The sequence below is a fragment of the Scardinius erythrophthalmus genome, assembly GCF_964197995.2.
Source record: "Scardinius erythrophthalmus genome assembly, chromosome: 6".
Classification (NCBI taxonomy): domain Eukaryota; kingdom Metazoa; phylum Chordata; class Actinopteri; order Cypriniformes; family Leuciscidae; genus Scardinius; species Scardinius erythrophthalmus.
This window is the reverse complement of record NC_138226.1, coordinates 47,121,977-47,145,930: the sequence shown is the minus strand read 5'-3', so window position 1 is coordinate 47,145,930 and position 23,954 is coordinate 47,121,977. Positions and strand designations below refer to the sequence as shown.

General features: G+C 43.3%; 1 protein-coding gene across 1 annotated transcript; it reads left to right on the top strand.

Moving 5' to 3' along the window:
* Positions 1-8,000: 8,000 nt before the first annotated feature.
* On the top strand, positions 8,001-23,262 carry LOC308691869 (tripartite motif-containing protein 16-like; the record flags this gene model as incomplete). The annotated part of the gene is made up of 7 exons (XM_081367430.1): positions 8,001-8,579; positions 20,399-20,494; positions 20,582-20,815; positions 22,064-22,217; positions 22,368-22,415; positions 22,655-23,036; positions 23,109-23,262. 7 exons carry the CDS (start codon positions 8,001-8,003, stop codon positions 23,260-23,262), a joined length of 1,647 nt encoding a protein of 548 aa, XP_081223556.1.
* Positions 23,263-23,954: the final 692 nt, after the last annotated feature.

Genomic DNA, 23,954 nt, shown 5'->3' with positions numbered 1-23,954 from the left:
GACTCTTAGTGTTTCCACCTGGGTAATTGTGTGCTAACTGAGCTGAAGCTGTGCTGACTTGAGTGAACAATATTGAATGCTAGTGCTTTCTAATGACAACATGGTGTAGGACAACGACAATGACAACAATGAGAAATGAAGGGATTTGTGTGCAGAGTTTTGCAGTGACAGTTCAACAAATCTGACTCATGTGTCAAAACAGGGAATAGTGTTTATAGTTTAGAGAAATGGGTGTGCTTTTTGATAAATGGCATTATGAATTTGAAATTTTAGTTCAAAAACCTGGTTATAGTGTTTAAACAATCGAGAAAATCTGTAAGTAATATTTGTGGTTCTTGAAATAGATCAGTTTAATTAACCATTCTCAAATATTTTGATTTCACACATATATTAGCTAAGTGTATTTTACATAAATAATTGTTTAGTCAAATACTAAATTTTAGTGAAAAAAAAAACAACTTAAAAATAACAAAATTTCAGACAAAATTAATTGTTGGATTTTTTGTCAATTATTTTGGTATGTTCAACTCAAACTATCAAGTAAAAGATATTCAGAGATTTTATTAAGTTAATAATGGTAATTATTGCTGTGATATTTAATAAGCCACTGTTAAGAATAGAACTGTTATATACTAAACTTAGTACTGTGATAAAGTTTAGAGAATTTGTCACAAATGAAAATGAAATCTGGTGATGCAGGATTTAAAATGAAAACTACTGATATGTGAAATATGTTGTAATAAATACTGTTGTAATTAAAATGTGTGCTTGTGTGTGTGTAGTTTAAATGTTGTGTTTCATCTAAGGTTGATTATACAGTATATGACCATGTTTGATTATAGGCATAGGCTCCACTTAGGACAAGATAAGAGCAAGAGCATGAGTGAAGTACAGCCTTATACTGATTATACTGTGTTTTATACACGTCTTAAGAGATATGCTGGACATTCATATTAAATTAGCATTATTTTCCTATGTTTTTACATAATGAAAATCTATATGGCTTTAGTTGTATGCAGGACATATATGACATATATATTAATATTATGCAATTTATATATGTGGTTTTAGCAGCATATGTCCCTTACAATATTCTGTTGGAACATATTAGAATCACAGGTGTTTTTAGCAAACCTTTTCCAAATGGGCAGTTCAATGTTCATTCACTTTGGTTCACTAGTTGTGTAAAGTTAATAAATTATGAAATTTGTTAAATTCATCTATACAACAGCTCTGGAGAGAACATTGGTCATCATCCAGTTCAGATCAGTTTCAGTTTACTTCTGATCCAATAGTGTCAGTGCAGTCAATCAATAATATTGCTGAATATTAAGTGTCCCCAACTAAGCAACCCAGACAGTGGCAAGGAATGAACCAATGCAGCACATTGAAGCTTCTGAAAGAACCAATGAAGTTTGTTCAACAGAGTCCCCACTAACACAGAACGGTTAGGGAACGTTAGTTTATAGTTCTCTAAAGGTTAGTTCGAACCAAACCAAAAACTAACGTTTAGGGAACGTTCCCTCAGGGTTATAACGTTCCCTAAACGTTAAGGGAACCAACCAACTAAAACGTTCTCCTGTGGTTGCACTGTACCTCCACACAACGTTCCTGTTTGGTTGTTTTTGGTTGTTCTGAGTGTGGTTTTGAAATGTAAATCAGCTCCATTCAAGTTTTTGACGTAGCATAAAAGGTTTACAGTCACTTGATTTAGATTCACTCAAAAATGATTGGTCTTATGAAATCTAAGTAAAACAGCATAGTAAGAGAATTACTATTTTTAGGCTTATATCAATTTAGCTAAAATCAATACTTTTGTGCTTGATTTCGTTTTTTAACTGTATTAGGTGAAAATACTTAAAACAAGAATCTATCAATAGAGCGATTTTCACAACTACGAAAATTCACTTCTTTCATTTCACATTTCACTTATAACAAATGGCTCAGTTCAGTGTACAAATCCAACCATTACACCCCCACGCCAGTAGGGGGAAGTGCCTCTGCTTTCAGGTGACCGATTGAAGTCCTGTCCTGACTTCCGTGTTGTGCTATTTACATACACCAAAGTGGGAAACCGTCTTCTTTTAGTGGCTTTCAGGTAAATAGACGCTCGAGATAAATTGGTGTGTTTGTTTGAGCACAGGTATATTGGAGCCCTTAACGTTATAGACACATTTTAGTGTCCTGATTTTCCTGATTGGCTGGAAAAAATGCATAAGTCTACGTATAACCCAGTGGACCGTTCACTATCAGAAAGTCTTGGAAAAACAACCAACGACAACAACCTACGACCTACACAGCTTCACATTCTCACGAAAAAGTAAGTGAAATACGTTACAGTTTCATGATGTTGTGGTTGTAATGCAAGGGTTTGGGGTTTAACCTTAAGCCCTTTCCCTCGTAGGGCTTTGTTATATTCCGGCACTGCGCATGCTCATGACTGTTCTGGGTCCTGTAGCTGTAATAATGGATATATAGCTCCAGCTAATGGCTGTAATTCACCATGTGTTCTATTAATATATCCATGGTATTATCTTATGATACTGCCGAGGTATGTATGCTGTAAAGCCTGTTACATGGATGTAACGTCATTAGCATTTCTCAAAACTGCCGGGGCTATCGGCTCAAGCTAAATAATGGAGCTAGTTGAATAGGTAGCTAACGTTAACGTAATATCTTATATGTGATGTCCCTAAGAGCCAATGTGGGTTTAGGGTTTAACACTTATCTTACGATACATCCAAGGGCTGTGTGACGAGGGCAATAGAGGTGTTTGGTTACTGATTTCGACTACGCCACTCCAATTTTGTTTGGGTAGGAGTCCCCAAGTCAATAAAGGGATTTCCCGCGAGGCTATTCAATTAAATGAATAAACTTAAGGCAAGACTGCTATAAAAATAAATACATCACTTTTATTAAATACATGAATTCTGGTCTCATTCGATTTCTTTCACAAGCTAGCCACGTTTAGTAATACAGGGTGGCAATAGAAGGGACTATGTGGGGTAACAATACTTCAAAAAGAAAATATACACAACAAATGAATAAATACAATACACAACCCAAAAAAAGAAATTACAAACTTTCTACACCGCACACTGCGTGCACAAATACACACCAAACTTTCATCACCACACGGGTGTATAAATCGAAATGAGTATCTTCCCCCACTAGTTACTCTGTTGGGAGCTGTTGGAAATGACCTAGCTTGGAGTTCACCAAATAAACCAAAAAGAAAATACAACAGATTAATTTTTGGGCCAACAAACAAACAAATAAACAAAATAAACCGATTACAATACCATAATCCTAATAAGAAACTGAAAAATAAAGGTAGGGAAAAACAGTGGTCATTAGCACTGGATAGATCGAATTCTATAAAGAAAAAAACAATAAAGCAAAAACACATTCTTATCAAAGCATACAAGTATTATCTCTAGACATAACATCAGTTCCTACTAAAAACCATAGCCCGTACAAAGTAAAATTACAGTGTCAATCAATGTTAAAATATACTAGCTATTCCAGAATTACATGAATAATTAGATACCTTATTTCAGGAGACACTGGAAGTACAACTGTCGTTAATGTCCACTGCTCATCTCGTTCAGCATAGCCAATGTGAGGGCTTTTAAGAAAACTTCTCTAAAAAGTATTTATTTGTTTTAATACATACAAAAAGGTTTTTCACAGCTCATTTCGAACAAAATAACCTATTTTGATAAAGGACAAACGCTCACGTGCAGTGTACTGCAATGGTAACGCAGTGTCCACAACTCATCCAGTCAAACCTTCTCACCATTAAGGTACTTAAACCACATGCCTAAACAAAACAACTTCATAGACACAATGAATGGATTAAACACCCCTGGCCCAATTAAAGCAACACTGATACTCAAAATCGCTGGCTCTTGGCCAACACATCAAAACCATCATAAAGCATCACCAGTGAGCATTAAAATACTATTCTTAAGACCATAACCTCTTAAATAAACCTACCAGAGCTTGTTCTTCCAGCGACCGACCATGCCAAACAATTCAAGCACTGCAGCCATTCCAAGGAAGTGCTGTATTTAAAGGCCCAGCGTACCTTTTACAAATATGCCCAGCAGCGCCCCCTGTTGACTTGGCTACAGCTGTATGCTGTAAAGCCTGTAATGGATATATTGTAATGGAAGTATTAAGAGGAGCTCTGTTCACGAAACTGCAGGCTAACCTACTAGCTAGCTAGTAGCACGACAAATATTACATCTCCATCGTGTATTTAGATAAGCATGTTAACAATCAGGAACAATATAAACGTAATGCCTCCACCACCTGCATGTACGTTTTTGTTTGTTTTTTGCCATTTGCAAGCAACCGACCATAAATGAACTGACCAATAATCATATCTACTTTTTTTTTTTAGATGAGTAAACACCACACAGAAAAACAGCCGGTCGCCCAGAATTGGATTGGTCTATTGTGACGCAGGCTCGGCCTGAAGGTACAGTGGCTTTGAATTTTCCATTTCCAATTAAATACAATTTCATGACAAGGAACTTGAGAGTAACTTAACTTTTTTGTTTTTGTTAACAGCAGAACTCATCACACAGAGGGAGGTGGCTCATAGCCTGGCTCCGCCCTCCTACATACTTCCGCTCAATTTCATTTTCCTTCAGTACTACGTCTGGGACTGCTGTATATTCTTAGGTTTCCAGAAATCAATTTTTTTGTAGGACCAATCAGCGAATAGAGGGAGTGGCTGAGAACGATGACGTTGATGTGATCACACACATGACTAGCGTCGGCCAATAGTGAGCCTACGTGTGACGTACAACACACAGACGCGCTGCTTTATCAAGACTCGAGGAACAGAGAGAAGGAAATGAATAGTGGAATAAAGTCGTTTTTTTTTGTTTGTTTTTGCGCACAAAAAGTATTCTCGTCGCTTTATAAACTTTATAAAAGACAGACATCTTATTCTAAACATAATCCTCTGATCATTCGGACGACCACACGTTAGCGATTGGCTATGGCAGATCCTGAGTGACTCTGGGCAGATCCAATAGTTTTGAACTTTAACAGAGAACCCGCCAACAAGGAAGTAAACGTTTCTCAATGGAGCGAGGCCAGACTCTCTGTACAAATGAAATGTACGAGAGTCTGGTAGAACCAGGCTAGGTGGCTCAGCCATGGAGACTAAAATGAGAGGTAAGAAGACTCCCTTAAGTTGTTCACATGCAAGTATATAATGTATAACAACTGAAACTAACACCATTAATTTTTCCGTAGCCGTGAGGACATCCATTACCCGCATGGCACAGTGGATGGACGCATTTGAGGAGAAGATGGAGCAGAAGATGGATGAGCTGCTCACGCTCTTAAGGAGCTCCCAGTCACCTCCCTCTGCTCCAGTCTATGACCTGTTGCTGTCGCCCTGCTCAACAGTCACAGAGCTGGAGGAGTTCGACAGGAGTCTCAGTCAACAGGAGAGGAGGGACAAAATGGTAATTAAGTGGCCATAGTCCTGCCCTACCCTGCCTTAAGATTACACTATATAATTGCATAATTTCAAATATCATTATAACTGAACTGACGGCTCTTACAAAATGAGATTGTACAAGCTCTCCACTCTGTCCTACATGTATAATTTGTATTTCTATATGTTTTACAGCAACTTTTCCTGACAACCCTTGGAGTTTCGACCGGAGGTACTGCCATCCGTCGCATGCTACGGCGAATGGCAACCAATGACGTGCTGAAACAGTATAGTCTGCGGGGCAGAAAGGCAAAGAAGGCCTTCTATGACCTGACAATCTGCAGGGTTACAACAGGCATGTGTTATTTAATTGTACACATCAGCATTATGCTTAGCTTGGAGGTTTTAATTTAACTTGTAACTTTGCTTCATTTTGACTTCCTAGAAAAACTTCCCCGCGCTGACTGCGGCAGACGAGAAGTAATCTGACTGCAGCAGATAAGAGGACTTGATTGGGCAAGTGCTGAAGTTTGCCCCATACAGACAGTAAATTGAAATTCGTCTATGTGATGTTCATAATAATCAAAGGAATGGGAAAACTATCAATATTTGTGATCATTAAAAAAAAACAGGGTTGTTAGTAAGGCAATTTGTCTTGTTTTTGTCAATGTGTTCATTCTTAGGGCGTTTTTCCACTGGGTTCGTTTGCTGCGGTCCGAACCCGAGTGCGCTAGTTCCCGGCGCCCCCCGCAGCGTTGGTCTGGTTTCACACTCAATTAGTTGTATCGAACCCAGGTGCGTTTGCAGTGATCTTACGTCATCGCAAACGCACACGGAAAACGCATGGAGAATACAACTCGACTGAGCATAGCTGTAATTTGTCAGGTTTTTTTGGTGCTATTATGCACAACATAGTGAGAGACAACTACGTTTATGTGCATTACATGGTGTAATTCAGCACATATCCAGGGGACGCCGTGTTTCTGCTGCTCGTAGAAGATTTTTTTGAATGAGGAATGTTTTTTGAATGAGATTTGTATGAATTTGAATGAGGCACCTCACCTCTTCAGTGTCCCACAACGTTCCCCTGCCACTCATTTAAAAAATAAAACATGACTGTGATAGCCTTTAAGATTGGTCTGATTTCTTCAAGCATTCGCTATGTTTTTTTTTAATATGCGTATCTTCAAGCGTTTATGTTTACTATGGTAACGGTTAGCGCGCATAGTCTTTTGCATCAACAGAAGGCATTCAAACATGAACGCGATTTAAATTATTTTATTTTGGTTGTCTTGTGTGAGGAAACAATGATATCGACAGTGATACGCATGCGCGGGATACTATACTTCCTGAACAAGCGCGCACCCGAGTCCGTGTTGCTTGCACATTAACGCGAACCACACCACGGTTCGGGAGCAACCAAGCTCAGACCACCTCCTCCAGGTAGTCTCGGGTTCGGTACTCTAGTGCGCACCCGGGTCCGATGCCAGCGTTCACATTAGCGATTTTTCATGCGAACCGTTCCCCGGTCCGCACTAAACTGCCAGTGTGAAAGCGCCCTCAGTATGACATCAAACTTTTTGTTTTATTTCTTTTTAGGCCAGCTGAGAAGGACTGAGCCTTCAAAACCATGCAGCTCTATTTTTTATTTTTATTTTTTGTATTTTTTTTTGTTAAAGCAATTGTATTTTTGCCAATTTGGCCATTCACCTAAACATTACATACTTTATCATTCCAATATGCATCTTGCACAATACATTTGCACTATTACTTTGCACTCTTCATCCCACTCCATTTGTACTTGTATTGATATTATGTCTTATTTGTATAGTTGTATATTAAAACTGTATAAAATTGATTCTGATTCTTGTATTATTTTAAGCCTTTTATTGTTAATTTTATATTGTATATTAAATTATTATTATATTTAAATACCATCAAGTTTGCTCATTCATTCCTGCTAATATATAATTAAACTGTCTGTGCATGACCAAGACTGAATTAAGTAATAATAAAATTGGTAAAGTTTTTTTTAAAGGTTAGGGGAATGTAAAAAGAGAATGTTAGGGGAACGTTACCTAAAGGTTGCAACGTTAAGAGAACGTTAGGGGATCGTTACCTAAAGGTTGCAACGTTAAGAGAATGTTAGGGGACGTTCCCTAAAGGTTCCAATGTAACTAAAAACTAACGTTCTCTGAACATTAAGAAAACTTTCCATGGGAACCAAAACCTAACCTTAAGGGAAAGTTCCTGCAACCAAAAACTAACGTTCTGAGAACATTCTGGGAACCATAAATTGTTAGCTGGGAGTTTAGTTCCTACTGTAACTGAAAACACCTCAGTCAACTAATAATCATTAAACATTTACTATTGTAGAATCTGAACTCAGCAGGAATGAGGCTTTATGGTGCTTTATAGACCTGATAAAACTGTTCTGCACACGTCACTCAAACACAGAACAAGGAATCACATGAGTTCAGGGAAAGAGAAACTGAAGTGCAGTTGAGCTGTTGTGTGTTTGTGTGTCTCATGCTGTAAAATGGCAGAAGCCAGAATTTCCGTGGATCAGGATGAGTTCCTGTGTCCAGTGTGTCTGGATCTCCTGAAGGATCCAGTGGCCATTCCCTGTGGACACAGTTACTGTAAGATCTGTATTACAGGCTGCTGGGATCAGGAGGATCAGATGAGAGTCTACAGCTGCCCTCAGTGCAGACAGACCTTCAGTCCAAGACCTGCTTTAGCTAAAAACACCATACTGGCTGAACTGGTGGAGAAACTGAAGAAGACTAAACTTCCTGCTGACTGTTACGCTGGAGCTGGAGATGTGCAGTGTGACGTCTGTACTGGAAGAAAACACAAAGCTGTCAAGTCCTGTCTGCTGTGTCTGATCTCTTACTGTCAAAGTCACCTTGAACAACATGAGAGTTTGTTTAAAGGAAAGAGACACAATTTGACTGATGCCACTGGACGACTGCAGGAGATGATCTGCCAAACACATGATAAACTCCTTGAGGTTTTCTGTCGCACTGACCAGAAGTTTATATGCTTACTGTGTTTGATGGACGATCATAAAAACCACGACACTGTATCAGCTGCAGCACAGAGGACAGAGAAACAGGTATGAAACTACACACTGATGAAATAATGTTGACACTATTTATATTGGCACCATATGATCAGGAAACATCATTCACACTGCAGACGTCACAGAAGTGAACAGAAGCTGTAAGTGGACTTTCACTGCTGACCGTATTTGTGCTTCACATTAACTTAACAGAAAATATGGTGAAAATACACTGTAAACATGTCACGATCCACACACCAAGGAAAGGGAAAAGGGAAGATCCAAATGCAGTAAAGATATTTTATTGGGCAAATCCAAAATCGTATCCAGTCCAGGCAGAGGTCAAAATCCAAATAATCAATCCAAGAAACAAGAACATAAACAGGAACAGGAAACACAGGGAACGGAAGTGGCGTGATATAATACAAGGACTCCGTGACACATACTAAAACAGACAGGGTTATATACACACAGAACTAACAATGAAACAAGGAACAGCTGGGAACAATGATGACGGGGAACAGCTGAGTGCAATAAACAGTGTTAGGTACAGACAAGGATTGTGGGGAATGCAGTTCAGAATTGTGACAGACACCGTGGGGAAGGAGGACATCTAGTGGTCAACCGGGGAACACAAACCCAACACTGTGACATAACCCCCCCTCTACGGAGCGGCTACCAGACGCTCCAAGACGACAAATACAACAAAACAAGAGTCCAGGCGGGAGGTGGAATGGTGGAGGATCAGGGGGAGGGATGGGGGGCCAGGTCCATGGAGGGGAACAGGAACAGGGGCTGACAACTTAGCTGGCGACCGGGGTGAAGCAGAGAGTCCATCGGGCGGCCAGGGCGAAGCAGACGACCCATCGGGCGGCCAGGGCGGAGACTTTCCCTCGGGCGGCCAGGGCGGAGACTTTCCCTCGGGCGGCCAGGGCGGAGACTTTCCCTCGGGCGGAGACTTTCCGTCGGGCGGCCAGGGCGGAGACTTTCCGTGGGGCGGCCAGGGCGGAGACTTTCCGTGGGGCGGCCAGGGCGGAGACTTTCCGTCGGGCGGCCAGGGCGGAGACTTTCCGTCGGGCGGCCAGGGCGGAGACTTTCCGTCGGGCGGCCAGGGCGGAGACTTTCCGTCGGGCGGCCAGGGCGGAGACTTTCCGTCGGGCGGCCAGGGCGGAGACTCTCCCTCGGGCGGCCAGGGCGGAGACGACCCTTCAGGTGGCCAAGGCGGAGCGGACTGTTCATCGGGCGGAGCGGACTGTTCATCGGGCGCCCACGGCAGAGACGACCCCTCGGGCGGTGGAACTGGCACCAACGGCTCGGGCGGTGGAACTGGCACCAACGGCTCGGGCGGTGGAACTGGCACCAACGGCTCGGGCGGTGGAACTGGCACCAACGGCTCGGGCGGTGGAACTGGCACCAACGGCTCGGGCACTGGAACTGGCACCAACGGCTCAGGAACAGACACTGGCTCCGGCTCAGGAACAGACACTGGCTCCGGCTCAGGAACAGACACTGGCTCCGGCTCAGGAACAGACACTGGCTCCGGCTCAGGAACAGACACTGGCTCCGGCTCAGGAACAGACACTGGCTCCGGCTCAGGAACAGACACTGGCTCCGGCTCAGGAACAGACACTGGCTCCGGCTCAGGAACAGACACTGGCTCCGGCTCAGGAACAGACACTGGCTCCGGCTCAGGAACAGACACTGGCTCCGGCTCAGGAACAGACACTGGCTCCGGCTCAGGAACAGACACTGGCTCCGGCTCAGGAACAGACACTGGCTCCGGCTCAGGAACAGACACCACCGACTCTGGAACAGACACCACCGGCTCAGGAACAGACACCACCGGCTCAGGAACAGACACCACCGGCTCAGGGACTGGAACAGACACCACCGACTCTGGAACAGACACCACCGGCTCAGGAACTGGAACAGACACCACCGACTCTGGAACAGACACCACCGGCTCAGAAACAGACACCACCGGCTCAGGGACTGGAACAGACATCACCGGCTCAGGAACAGACACCACCGGCTCAGGAACAGACACCGGCTCGGCGGCGGCCATCTTGTCCGAAGACACAGGCTCGGCAGACGCGACGTGAACAGGCTCGGCGTCGGCCATCTTGTCTGAAGACACTGGCTCTGCGGCCGTGACGTGAACAGTCTCTGGATCGGCAGACGTGACGTGAACAGTCTCTGGAGTAGCAGAAGTGATGGATCGCTGGGTTGGCTCAGGCAGTGCAAGCAGCTCGGGCGGGGCCGGCAGAGCAGGACGCCTGGGCAGCGCGGGCAGAGCAAGACGCCTGGGCGGCGCGGGCAGAGCAAGAAGCCTAGGTGGTGCGGGCAGAGCAAGACGCCTAGGTGGTGCGGGCAGAGCAAGACGCCTGGGCGGCGCAGGCAGAACAAGACGCCTGGGTGGTGCTTCAGGGACGGTAGTCACCTCCGGGATGGTCTCAGTGTTATGAGCCACCGGACTCGGGACCACCTGAACTGGGACCACCGGATTTGGGACCACCGGCACTGGGACCACCGGGACAGTCACGGAGGGAGTCTTCCTTCTCCTCCTTCGTTTCGGGACCACCAGACTCGGGACCACCGGAACTGGGACCACCGGAACTGGGACCACCGGAGGCGGGACTGGAGTATCCCACTGGCTCCGATGCTGAAGATAGCTGGTAAATCCCCAAAAATCCAGGATCTCCAGCCCCTTTATCTCCCACCCAGGCAATGGGTCATCCAGACAGACATTGAAAAATTCCTTCAATGCCGTGTCATTGTACCCCAACCCTCTAGAGAGGGTCCAAAACTTTTGGGCCAGACATCCCACCGGCTGGCCCTGCTGGCGTAGGTCCATTAAGTTTTGGACCCGTCCCCTCCTCTCATTCTCCGTCTTGGGGGGAAGGATACGAAACCCCATACTGCTGGATCTATACTGTGACGGAGTCCTTCTGTCACGATCCACACACCAAGGAAAGGGAGAGAAACAGGTGGATCCAAATACAGCGTTTTTATTTGTAGGGCAATCCAATTCGTCGTCATCCATGCAGGTGTCAAAATCCATATTAGCAGTCCAATATAACAAAATAAACAAACAAGGAACAAGAACATAAACCGGAAACACAGGGAACGGAAGTGGTGTGATATATTACAACACAAACCCAACACTGTGACAAAACATTGATCAACACAAACTTTTGTAAAACAGGCTTTCATGAAGCAACATAAAATAATGGAAAATATTCACTTGTTGTTTGACAAAATATATGTACTGACCCCTTAAAATATGCCTTAGAAATACGCCTTATTTTGAAAATTTCTGAGTATTAAAATATATACTTTGATATTTTGTTTTTGTTTATTTGATAATGTGATGTAACAAAATGTAGCCTACCAACATTCTTTGTTTCTTTATCATTTGTACTGTTTGTCTTTACTCAGATGAGGTGTTCTGTTGAACTGAAGTGTATTAATGTTGACCAATCATCATTAAGATTGTTTAAAAGTTTACGGACGCACGTTGCGTAAAGTTACGTTATAGAGACAACATGGCGAAGAGACTGCAGCACATGTCCTCGTGTTACTGAAAGTGAGCGTCATTCTTGGAGACTTCATTACTTATAGTACAGGCCCAAAGTGACAGATAGTACTTTCATCTTCTCGATTGTTTTTTTTTTTTTCAAGTGTTATTTTTATTTTACTGTAGTATAATTTCAACCCATTCTGCCGTTGGGTTGCGTCATCTGCTTGGTGCATTAACTGTGAGATATTGTGACAGAGAAATTTGCATCAAGGACGGTAACTGAATCATCAAGTGCACAAGAAGCACTTCCAGACGACTCGTAATAGTGTCTGGGGGACGAGATTAATCGCGAGCGGCTTTGTCGTTGCGGTTGGACTGGACTTTCACCCCGCTCCAAGGCTGCGTGACTGCGTGAGTGTTATATTCGCGGCCCGTGCTGTAAGTGATCACTTTTCATTGCTTCGTCATTTCCCTGGATGTAATGTAAGTGAAATCGTTTCGACAAATTCTCTGGATGTACTGGGTTTTACTTGAATTCATTTCCCTTGAAAGTGCACCAACGATTGGGCCCCAACGGCTAGCCAAAAGAGTGTGTGTTTTTTTTCCATAAGAGACTGTGACCAAACTAATCTATTGTGTTGTTACGGAGTTAATTCTGTGAAGTGTGTAAATCGATTCAAAGGAGTAATTGTGAGTTTTCAATAATTATCTGGTGTATTTTATTTTTTTCACTTAAAATAAGAAGGGAGAGTGTATTGTTTTTTTGAGGGTGATAATTTAGAATACTCAGAGAGAGATTGAGGCTATTGAGTACCTAATGGTGTAAGGAGTGAAAAACTTTTATACAACTGAACAAAACAAACATTTTCCATTTCATATTTTACTATTTGAAACACCAGATGTTATTTTATTTTTATTTTATTTTTTTTCCCCAACACAAAGTGTTTCTTATTGGTGTTTAAATAATAAATCATTGTTATTCTTTTTCCCTTATTTGGAATTGCTGTATTGATTTATTTTCAATTAATTTGGGAAAAACTAACAAGAATTTAAAAATTCTGGGGAAGTAAATTATAAGTAAATTTAATTTTGCTTTATTATTCCCCGGTGGAGGCACCGTGCGCTTATTATTAATTTGAGAAGAGAAAAAAAAACTCCGGCCAATTCAACATTCAACTGCCGGGAATCCAGTGTTTTTTTTTTTATTAGGGAAATTTTACATTAAATTAATTGAGAAAAGGGTTACATATATCTCTGTCAAGAATAACGTAAGTTTGAACACAGAGTAAATCTGACTCAGTCCATTTGAACTATACAGAGTTTGATTTTGAGTCCATTTGAACACCGCACTCCACTTTATTCCTATGGGTGACGTCAAGTGACTTTAACGCGTCCGCAAAGCATCCCGGGAAGGCGGCGCTGCATTTGAAAAAATGCTGCGCGTCAAAAAGCTGGCCAATGGCCATCTTTATGCAAATGAATCCGTTGAATGCGACACGACTATCCAAGAGAAGTAGAGCACATGGAGACTGGGGGAAGTCTCTCGCAGGTCCAAATGTTTTAAAACAAGCGTGCTGCACAAACCCTAAAAAGTGAAGCCAAAGCATCTCGATCGCCTCCAGTGACTGGTCCTAGTATAGGTCATAAACCCTGCCTCCCCATGTTATTTAACGGCACATCATTTACTGTAGGTTTTATCACGCTGATGTAAGTTCAAGTGTTTGCTTTTAAAATAAGTTGTGGTGGTGGGACGACATGATTGACAGCTGTGATTGACAGGTTCTCTGAGCGAAGTAGTCACTGAAGCACCAACAGTCTTTTTTTCGGGATCTTCGGAAGACTGAGGAGATTGGAGCTTTAAATTTAATATCTAAATTTCTATAATTAATTTAAAAAAGTGCAGGAGCGTGTGCTTGCGATTGATTCTGCGAGAGTGAGGGCGGGACCTTGATTTTGTGCCTTTACTTCCTGTTCACTACTGCGCAGATCTGGTCCTGAGACCGCTACTGCACAGACTCCGGTCCCGAGATCGCTACTGCGCAGACTCCGGTCCCGAGATCGCTACTGCGCAGACTCCGGTCCCGAGATCGCTACTGCGCAGACTCCGGTCCTGAGATCGCTACTGCGCAGACTCCGGTCCTGAGATCGCTACTGCGCAGACTCCGGTCCTGAGATCGCTACTGAGCAGACTCCGGTCCTGAGATCGCTACTGCGCACACCTGGTCCCGAGATCGCTACTGCGCAAATCCGGTCCTGAGATCGCTACTGGCAGACCTGGTCCCGAGATCGCTACTGCACAGACTGAGGTCCCGAGATCGATACTGCGCAGACTGAGGTCCCGAGATCGCTACTGCGCAGACTCAGGTCCCGAGATCGCTACTGCGCAGACTCCAGTCTCGAGATCGCTACTGCGCAGACTACAGTACCGAGATCGTTACTGCGCAGACTCCGGTCCCGAGATCGCTACTGCGCAGACTCAGGTCCCGAGATCGTTACTGAGCAGACTACAGTCCCGAGATCGTTACTGAGCAGACTACGGTCCGAGGTCGCTACTGAGCAAACTCAGGTCCCGAGATCGTTACTGCGCAGACTACAGTCCCGAGATCGTTACTGAGCAGACTACGGTCCCGAGATCGCTACTGAGCAGACTCAGGTCTTGAGATCGTTACTGCGCAGACTACGGTCCCAAGATCGCTACTGCGCAGACCTGGTCCCGAGATCGCTACTGCGCAGACTCCAGTCCCGAGATCGCTACTGCGCAGACTCCAGTCCCGAGATTGTTACTGTGCAGACTACAGTCCCGAGATCGTTACTGAGCAGACCTGGTCCCGAGATCACTACTGCGCAGATCCGGTCCTGAGATCGCTACTGAGCAGACCTGGTCCCGAGATCGCTACTACGCAGACTCAAGTCCCGAGATCGCTACAGTGCAGATCTGGTCCTGAGATCACTACTGCGCAGATCCAGTCCCAAGATCGCTACTGAGCAGACTCTGATCCCGAGATCGCTACTGCACAGACTCCGGTCCCGAGATCGCTACTGAGCAGACCTAGTCCTGAGATCGCTACTGCGCAGACTCCGGTCCCAAGATCGCTACTGAGCAGATCCGGTCCTGAGATCGTTCTACTGAGCAGACCTGGTCCCGAGATCGCTACTGAGCAGATCTGGTTCTGAGATCGCTACGGAGCAGACTACTGTCCCGAGATCGCTACTGAGCAGACTACGGTCCCGAGATCGCTACTGCGCAGACTCCAGTCCCAAGATCGCTACTGCGCAGACTCCAGTCCCAAGATCGCTACTGAGCAGACCTGGTCCCGAGATCGCTACTGCGCAGATCCGGTCCTGAGATCGCTACTGAGCAGAACTGGTCCCGAGATCGCTACTGCGCAGATCTGCTCCCGAGAACGCTACTGCGCAGACTCCGGTCCCAAGATCGTTACTGAGCAGACCTGGTCCCGAGATCGCTACTGAGCAGATCCGGTCCTGAGATCGCTACTGAGCAGACCTGGTCCCGAGACCGCTACTGCGCAGACTCAAGTCCCGAGATCGCTACTGTGCAGATCTGGTCCCGAGATCGCTACTGCGCAGACTCAGGTCCCGAGATCGCTACTGCGCAGACTGAGGTCCCGAGATCGCTACTGCGCAGACTCAGGTCCCGAGATCGCTACTGCGCAGACTCCAGTCCCGAGATCGCTACTGCGCAGACTACAGTACAGAGATCGTTACTGAGCAGACTACGGTCCCGAGATCGCTACTGTGCAGACTCAGGTCCCGAGATCGCTACTGCGCAGACTCAGGTCCCGAGATCGCTACTGAGCAGACCTGGCCCCGAGGTCGCTACTGAGCAGATCCGGTCCTGAGATCGCTCTACTGAGCAGACCTGATCCCGAGATCGCTACTGAGCAGACTCTGGTCCCGAGATCACTACTGCGCAGACTCCGGTCCCAAGATCGCTACTGAGCAGACCTGGTCCCGACATCGCTACTGCGCAGATCCGGTCCTGAGATCGCTACTGAGCAGACCTGGTCCTGAGATCGCTACTCCGCAGACTCAAGTCCCGAGATCACTACTGCGCAGATCCGGTCCCAGGATCGCTACTGAGCAGACTCTGGTCCCGAGATCGCTACTGCGCAGACCTGGTCCCGAGATCGCTACTGTGCAGATCTGGTCCTGAGATCGCTACTGTGCAGATCTGGTCCTGAGATCACTACTGCGCAGATCCGGTCCCAAGATCGCTACTGAGCAGACCTGGTCCCTAGATCGCTACTGTGCAGATCCAGGGCCGTTTGAAGGAATTTGGGGGCCCCAAGCAAAATGGACATGGAGGCCCTACTTTATGGTTATAAAGTGTTACCAAAAAGATATGTTAGCATTTCCATATTTTGATATGGAATATTTTATTTTGATATTCCCGAGATAGCTACTGTGCAGACCTGCTCCCGAGATCGCAACTGTGCAGATCCGGTCCTGAGATCACTACTGCGCAGACTCCAGTCCCGAGATCGCTACTGTGCAGATCCAGTCCTGAGATCACTATTGTGCAGATCCGGTCCTGAGATCACTACTGTGCAGATCCGGTCCTGAGATCACTACTGCACAGACTCCGGTCCCGAGATCGCTACTGTGCAGATCCGGTCCTGTGATCACTACTGCGCAGACTCCGGTCCCGAGATCGCTACTGTGCAGATCCGGTCCCGAGATCGCTACTGCGCAGACTCCGGTCCTGAGATCACTACTGCGCAGACTCTGGTTCCGAGAATGCTACTGCGCAGTCCCGAGATGTCATCGCCAAATTGGGACACTGGCGGCTTCACTTCTCACCAATGGAAGAGAGCGAAGGGGCGTTGTCCATCTTATTTTAACAGTCTATATTTTAAAACACCACAACATTCCCCGCTGGCTCAAATAGTGGAATATATAGCTCCCCATAGCAGTAAACTTGAGGAACGCCCATCAACGTACAAATGAGGGGAGGCGTTGCGACACCACGCTTCAATCGTGTGCAAAAGTGGATCCGCACTTTTATTCAGCCGAAACACTGTCATTGTGAAGCTTTACATTTGTGTCCGTTTCACTTTTATGATACTGATGCTTGCATTGTGAAGCAGGCCTTATGCCTCATTTAAGGCAAGACACGGCAGGCAAAAACAGCGTTTTTTTTTTTTCTGGTCAATTTTGATATTTTTGGATATTTGTCTTCAATAACATGTCTTCTTTCAGACTTGTGGTGAAAAAAAGTCCAAAAAATACATTTAGGTCTTTATTTTATTACACTTTGTCTGTTTGCGTCTGGAGATTTCACATAAATTCAACAAAAGTTGGCGTTCTTAATCAACACGCTGCTCCGCGATCGCTGCCGGCACCCTGTCATCACATGCACCGTTAGGAAGCTCTCTCTCTCCTGTACAATCCTGTCGGATCCAAATATTGTCATTTCCTTTTTATCAGCAACCAATCGTGAAAGTAAAAGGGCTGAATGCACAATCTCGTTGGCTGATGATAAATCTTTAAAGCCCGTTTTCTCAAAATGACTTTTCTCTCATTCTCCAAGTCCGAAATCTCCACTTCAGTAGCACCGATATACACCAAACTCTCCAGTCTTGTACCTAGTTATATTATGAAGACATTTACAGAGGCAGTAGCGCGGGAAGGGGGGTGCTGCGGGGGCTACAGCCCCCTCGTCATAGCATCAGCACCCCCAAGTGGGGGGATGTGAACTTAACATAATATTGTACTTTAAAAACGTGAAATAAAAATAAACAAATGGACAACGTTAACTAACTCTTGTATGCCTAATGAAGTGAGTGTTCAAGCTACGGAGAAAATGAAATAAAGTTTTAATTTGTCATGCTTTGTTACGTTCAGAGCACGTGAGCGGAGAGCGCATTTCTGAATATTCCGCTCGCTCGCTCATTCCGCTCAGGGTCGCTCGCTCAACCTGGTTCAAAAATACGTGGAATAAGGGCTGCCTCCGACTAAAGTTTTTTTTCTAGTCGACTAGTAGTTGTTCATTTAAGCCATTAGTGTACAAATCGCCCCTTTATATTAATTGTATTACTTAAATAGTCTATATACAGGATAATGAGCGTGTAGCCTGTACATAATATAGCCGCACTCAAGCGCACGGCCACACGCATAAAGATTGCCACAAAGAACCGGCAAAATTATGAATGTGTCAAAAATAGCAAGGACACATTTAATTGTTTATTAATAAACTGGTGTTTTCTGTGATGCTGCAAAGATGGAGTTGGCGATGCAGACTCGCCATGAACGCCAGAGAGAAATGCATGTGAAATACACATTCCATATGGATTATATAATCTGAGAATAGCCTATTTCTTTTCGTTTTGAATATTTTCGTTTAAAAGTAGACTTTTCAAGCTTTCTATAATAGATAGCCTATATTTCTAAAATCTGTGATGCACAAGCTGAGTTTCGGCGCCCTCCAGTTCACGTGCAATGCAAGTGATCGTGTCGGCGCCTTATTTCATTGTCTGCTAGCCTATATATTTGCGTTTTATTTATTAAATAGCCTTGAAAACATTTAAAACATTGATCAAAATTAAGATACAATTTATACAAAACAAAAATCTTTTAAAAATAGTCTTTCTACAAAACAAAACTCAATAAAGTGGTAATAATCATGTCTTACCCACTCCATGTCTCCAGATATATTGCACATCTCATGATGTATCTTTATCTTTCTCATGCTGCATATGCTCACTTTCATAATCAACATTGATTAAATTAAAAAATAACATTAGCCTTTTATATTTAAACATAAATATGAAACTAAATGTTTTCTTTAATGGCTACAACACATATACAGTACAGAGAAATTTCATGTCTTGTCGTTGGCCACAACATAATGACGGCACATATTTTCCAACCCAGCCCCCAGCCCCCAGCCCCCCCTCCATGAAACAGCTTCCAGCGCGCCTGTACAGAGGGATTTGTAAATATATTATTCCTGTAAATATACTAGCCTGATTTATATAACATTTTATTCCAAAAAACATGGTGAAAATATTTTTTTTAAGGCTATTGACAGTATTTTCTGATTTACAGGATAACAAAAGTAGATATCCATAAATCCCTCTGTAATTTTTTCCCATCTAATATGTGAACACAATGAAAAAAATATTTTTAACCTGGCTTTATCCAATACTCAGATAATATGCAAATTATCGCATATTTAATTAGATATTGCCTAATTTGCATATTTAAACATTAAATTATAGAAAACTTGTAATACATGTTTTTCTCATCTTAATGTAGGTAATCAACTGGGAAAGTTTCATGGTGATATCTGCTAGTTAAAAATTTTACCCTATTCACCCTATTTTACCCTATTCACCTGTAGTGTCTCGCCTTAAACTCATGTACAATGGTGGTAACTAGGGGTGTGATGAGATGTAATGCCATGAGATCTCGCGAGACTACAATTTGACAAAATTTCTCGTCGAGTGAAAATCTGTCTCACGATATCGCCACTGCTACATTCACTACATTACGGTGCCCACCGCCGCACAGCCTCCACTGTCGTTTTGCTGTTTTTAAAAATAAAAACCATTGTAAACGACTGCTCTGCTCATCCAGCACGAGTTGCACAGTTCACTGATCGCATGACAATGGCGGAGGATTTGTTGCGCAACAGAACCTAAGCATCTGATAAATGTATTATCTTGTAGAACGCGCACTCAGCACCACTGCTCCCTTTACACAGAGTATGCACGATCAGGAATTTGAAAGTGAAAGTAAAACACGAGCTCCCTGACGCACACAAATTAGGCTGCTTACAATAACCTGTCTCTGGACTGTGTAGTTGTAACCACCTCTTAGTTCTGGACTCTGTTTTCACACACAGCCTCAATCAGAAGTTCTGGAAGCTCATATTTAATGTACAGTAAGAGTCTGAAGAGACTCATGTGAAATCATACAGGAGAAAAGACAGTCAGTTGAGTTTGTGGCATTTGTGGCAGTTGAATTCATACTCATAAAGTAGAACTGAAATGAAATTCATTACAAGATTATTAGTTAAAACATTTCAAAATGAACCTGCAGTCTAATTTTCCATTCATGAATTTTGTCATTGAGGATTTCTATAAAATATTGTCTCGTCTTGTCTCGTATTGTCAAAAATCTCGTCTCGTCCCATAAACCCAATCTCGTGTCTCGTCTCGTGAGATAAGTGTCTCATCACACCCCTAGTGGTAAAACTGATCAATCATCCCTTCAGGAGTTTAAACCTCCAGCCATTGGTTATTAATTCTACTGTTACTGGATTCAACTCTTCACATGATGATATAGTGCCAGTATAAAGTGCCATCTGTGTTATTGGTTTGTGCTGCAGAAGCAGCTGAAGGAGACGCAGAGGTCGTTCCAGCAGAGGATCCAGCAGAGAGAGAAAGATCTTCAGCAGCTGAGAGAGGCTGTAGAGGCTCATAAGGTGAGTCTGGAGAAGAAGAGAAGTTTGAGAAGTCTCAGTCAGGACTCACTGAAGCTCACTGTGTGATTGTGATGTGTGTCCTAACAGCGCTCTGCACACACAGCAGTGAAGAACAGTGAGAGGATCTTCACTGAGCTCATCTGCTCCATTAGGAGAAGCCGCTCTGAGGCGACACAGCGGATCAGAGATCAGGAAAAGACTGCAGTGAGTCGAGCTGAAGAACGACTGGAGCGACTGGAGCAGGAGATCAATGATCTGAGGAGGAGAGACGCTGAGCTGGAGCAGCTTTCACACACACAGGATCACATACATTTCCTGCAGGTAACAGAGATCCAGAAGAACAGGATCATAGTGGACTTGAGCAAGAGACTCTCAGAGAAACATTTCATGAGAGCAGAATGAGCCGCTGACTGAAGTGTTGATCTGTGTGTTCGGTTATTATGTAATCATCAGTCAGACTCTCATCTGATCATCTTCACTCACAGTTCAACTTTTTTACCTCATTTTTCCTTCTGATTTCTTATATAATGGTGAAATCAGTGAACTTGATGGTAGCAATTTGAGTAATGCTCATCAAAGTTGGATCAGATAGTCTTCAAACTTGACAGAATTGACAGTATTAATTGTTTGCCTTTAACATGTTTATGAATTTGACCATGAAGACCCTAAACATGAAGTCTGTATATTAGCAATGCTTCAACATACTGAAACCACACAAAACCTGACCTTGGGATCATGTCCTAAGAGTCCTTCATTTCAGTGTCATTAACTGCTCAAGAGTTATAAATAATGTTCAATCTGCTCGTAGATTTTGAACTGCTTTTCCTGAGTGAATCTACTCGAGTCTACAATGAGACCAGGGCCGTTTCTGAACATTTTGTTCCTTCCCAAAACTTACACACTCAAAACTTAAATAGAAACGTTTCTAAGCATTGATATGGAACTTTTATAAATTATGTGAATAAGTTTCTTAACATTGAAATGATTCCCAACTGATGTACATTCTTTTTTTTTTTCTGTTCTCATATTGGTTGTAGGAACAACTTTAGCGTTCGGTGGTTCAGCGTAGTTTGTTAGCAATGAAAGTTTGACAGGTTCCAGTTCACAGTATCCAAATCTAAACTCATTTATCGTAAATTGATTGTTCAGTTTATTTTCTATAAAGATTTCTAGTTGATCATTTCTCTCTCCTCATCACTCGCCGCCCGATCACTAATAAAAAACCTCGCTCTGTAATTCACTCCATGTCAAAATTAATTCAGTGTGTTTTTAGATAAAGCCAATCTCTAGACACACGATGTATTCAACGAAAAATAAATGGACAACGAATAAAATAAAATGAAAAATGTTATAGTATTTCCTTTAATACAGCAGCATCATTTCTTCACCTTCACTAGAACTTGTGTCTCTAATGTCACATAATGAATATGAGAAGAATGAAGCTGATGCTGTGAAAGTGCTGGATTGAGGAGAGTTACTAAAGATCAACAAGAGCCGCACAAATCTGACAGTAGAGCAGGTTATTGATGAAGTGTGGAGGTGATGAGCTTTGATTTCTGTTTTCTCTAGAGTTTCCAGTCTCTCTCAGCTCCTCCTGAATCTACAGACGTAAATGACAATCCCTTCAGTTCTCTCTCCTCTTTTGATGGCGTGAGAGAATCTGTCCGTCAGCTGAGAGTCAAACTGGAGGATTTCTGCAAAGAGAAGAAGATCTCTGACAGAGGTAAAGTCCTGGAGATTCTGCTCTCAGAAATGATCCTCCATCATCTCAGATCATGTAGAAGATCATATTAGAAATGTCTTAGGAACGGATGCAGGGATCATTTTCTCTTGACATGATAATCACACTCTTCATGTCTGTTGATTTCCACAGTCACTTTCTCCAACATTGTTCCCAGGACCAGGAACGACTTCCTACAATGTAAGTCACTGAGAAAACAAGCAGAAAAACTCACTGAGTGTGTTCATGTTCTTTCTGGAGAAGTGAAAGAAAACATGACAGAAGAGTTTTAGAGTTGATCATGTAAATGATGATTTGCTCAGGAAATCTGGCAAACTGCACTGAGACACTGATGATATATTGAACATGAAGAGTTCAGATACATTAAAAGATCAGACAGATTCATAATTCCTGATTCTGATGTGTTTTATCTCCATCAGATTCCCATCAGCTCACTCTGGATCTGAACACAGTGAATAAATACCTCCGTCTGTCTGAGAGGAACAGAGTGATTACTGGCAATTTCCCCCAGATTCAGTCACATCCTGATCATCCAGACAGATTTGATGTGTATCGTCAGGTGTTATGTAGAGAGAGTGTGTGTGGATGCTGTTACTGGGAGATTGAGTGGAGTGGAGAATATGGTGTGTGTGTATCAGTCTCATATAAGAGCCTCAGCAGGAAGGGATGGGGTAATGAGTGTTTCTTTGGATCGAATGATCAGTCCTGGAGTTTGATCTGCTCTTCCTCCAGTTACTCATTCAGACACAATAACATAGAGACTAAACTCCCTGTAAAGCCCATCAGCAGTAGAACAGGAGTGTGTGTGGATCACAGGAGAACAGGAGTGTGTGTGGATCACAGTAGAACAGGAGTGTGTGTGGATCACAGTAGAACAGGAGTGTATGTAGATCACAGTGCAGGAACTCTGTCCTTCTACAGCGTCTCTGACACGATGAGCCTCATCCACACAGTCCAGACCACATTCACTCAACCACTCTATCCTGGGTTTAATGTTGGTACTGGATCATCAGTGAAACTGTGTTGATGAATCAGAATAGATTGTAGAGAGATTCTACCCATAATGCTTTGAGCTTTGAGCTCTTAATTTCTCTTTATTAAATTTATAACATGTTCAGATTATGGTTGAGTAAGCGGTGATCTTGAAGCTGATATAATATTCCCTGCTAAACTCAAATTTTGTTTTGTCTCATTATCTCTTATGTGTGCCTTGTGTAAATATGGATATGGATGTGCATATGTACATATGAGAGAATGTGTATTTCTTTGCCTTTTTGCACATTCACGAAAAGTATATAGTTATATAAAAGGAAACTCTCTGTTTCCGCACATCAATTTCACTTCAGATTGAAAGTACAATGATAGTAGAAATCACTCACACAATGTCAGGACTGTCTGATTCCAAAATAAAAGCCCTCCAAAAAGTCATATTTAACCTGTTTTGTCTATAAATTCTGCAGCATATACGACTCTGGGTAAATGTGAATTAGCTCAAGGATATAGGGAATTTTGGAAATATTAATAATTATAACTCATGGTCATAATAATTCAGAAATCGCATGTACATTTATTTTATCAATTGTCGAGATTACCTTGTTCTGTCACTGGTTTGGTCATCAGTCATTCGTCCAGCGAATAAATGTGAGATTATCACAGTTAAGAAGGGGTATCCCTTTACAAACTCCAAGAAAGTTTTATCTTCTGGCCACGGACATCAAA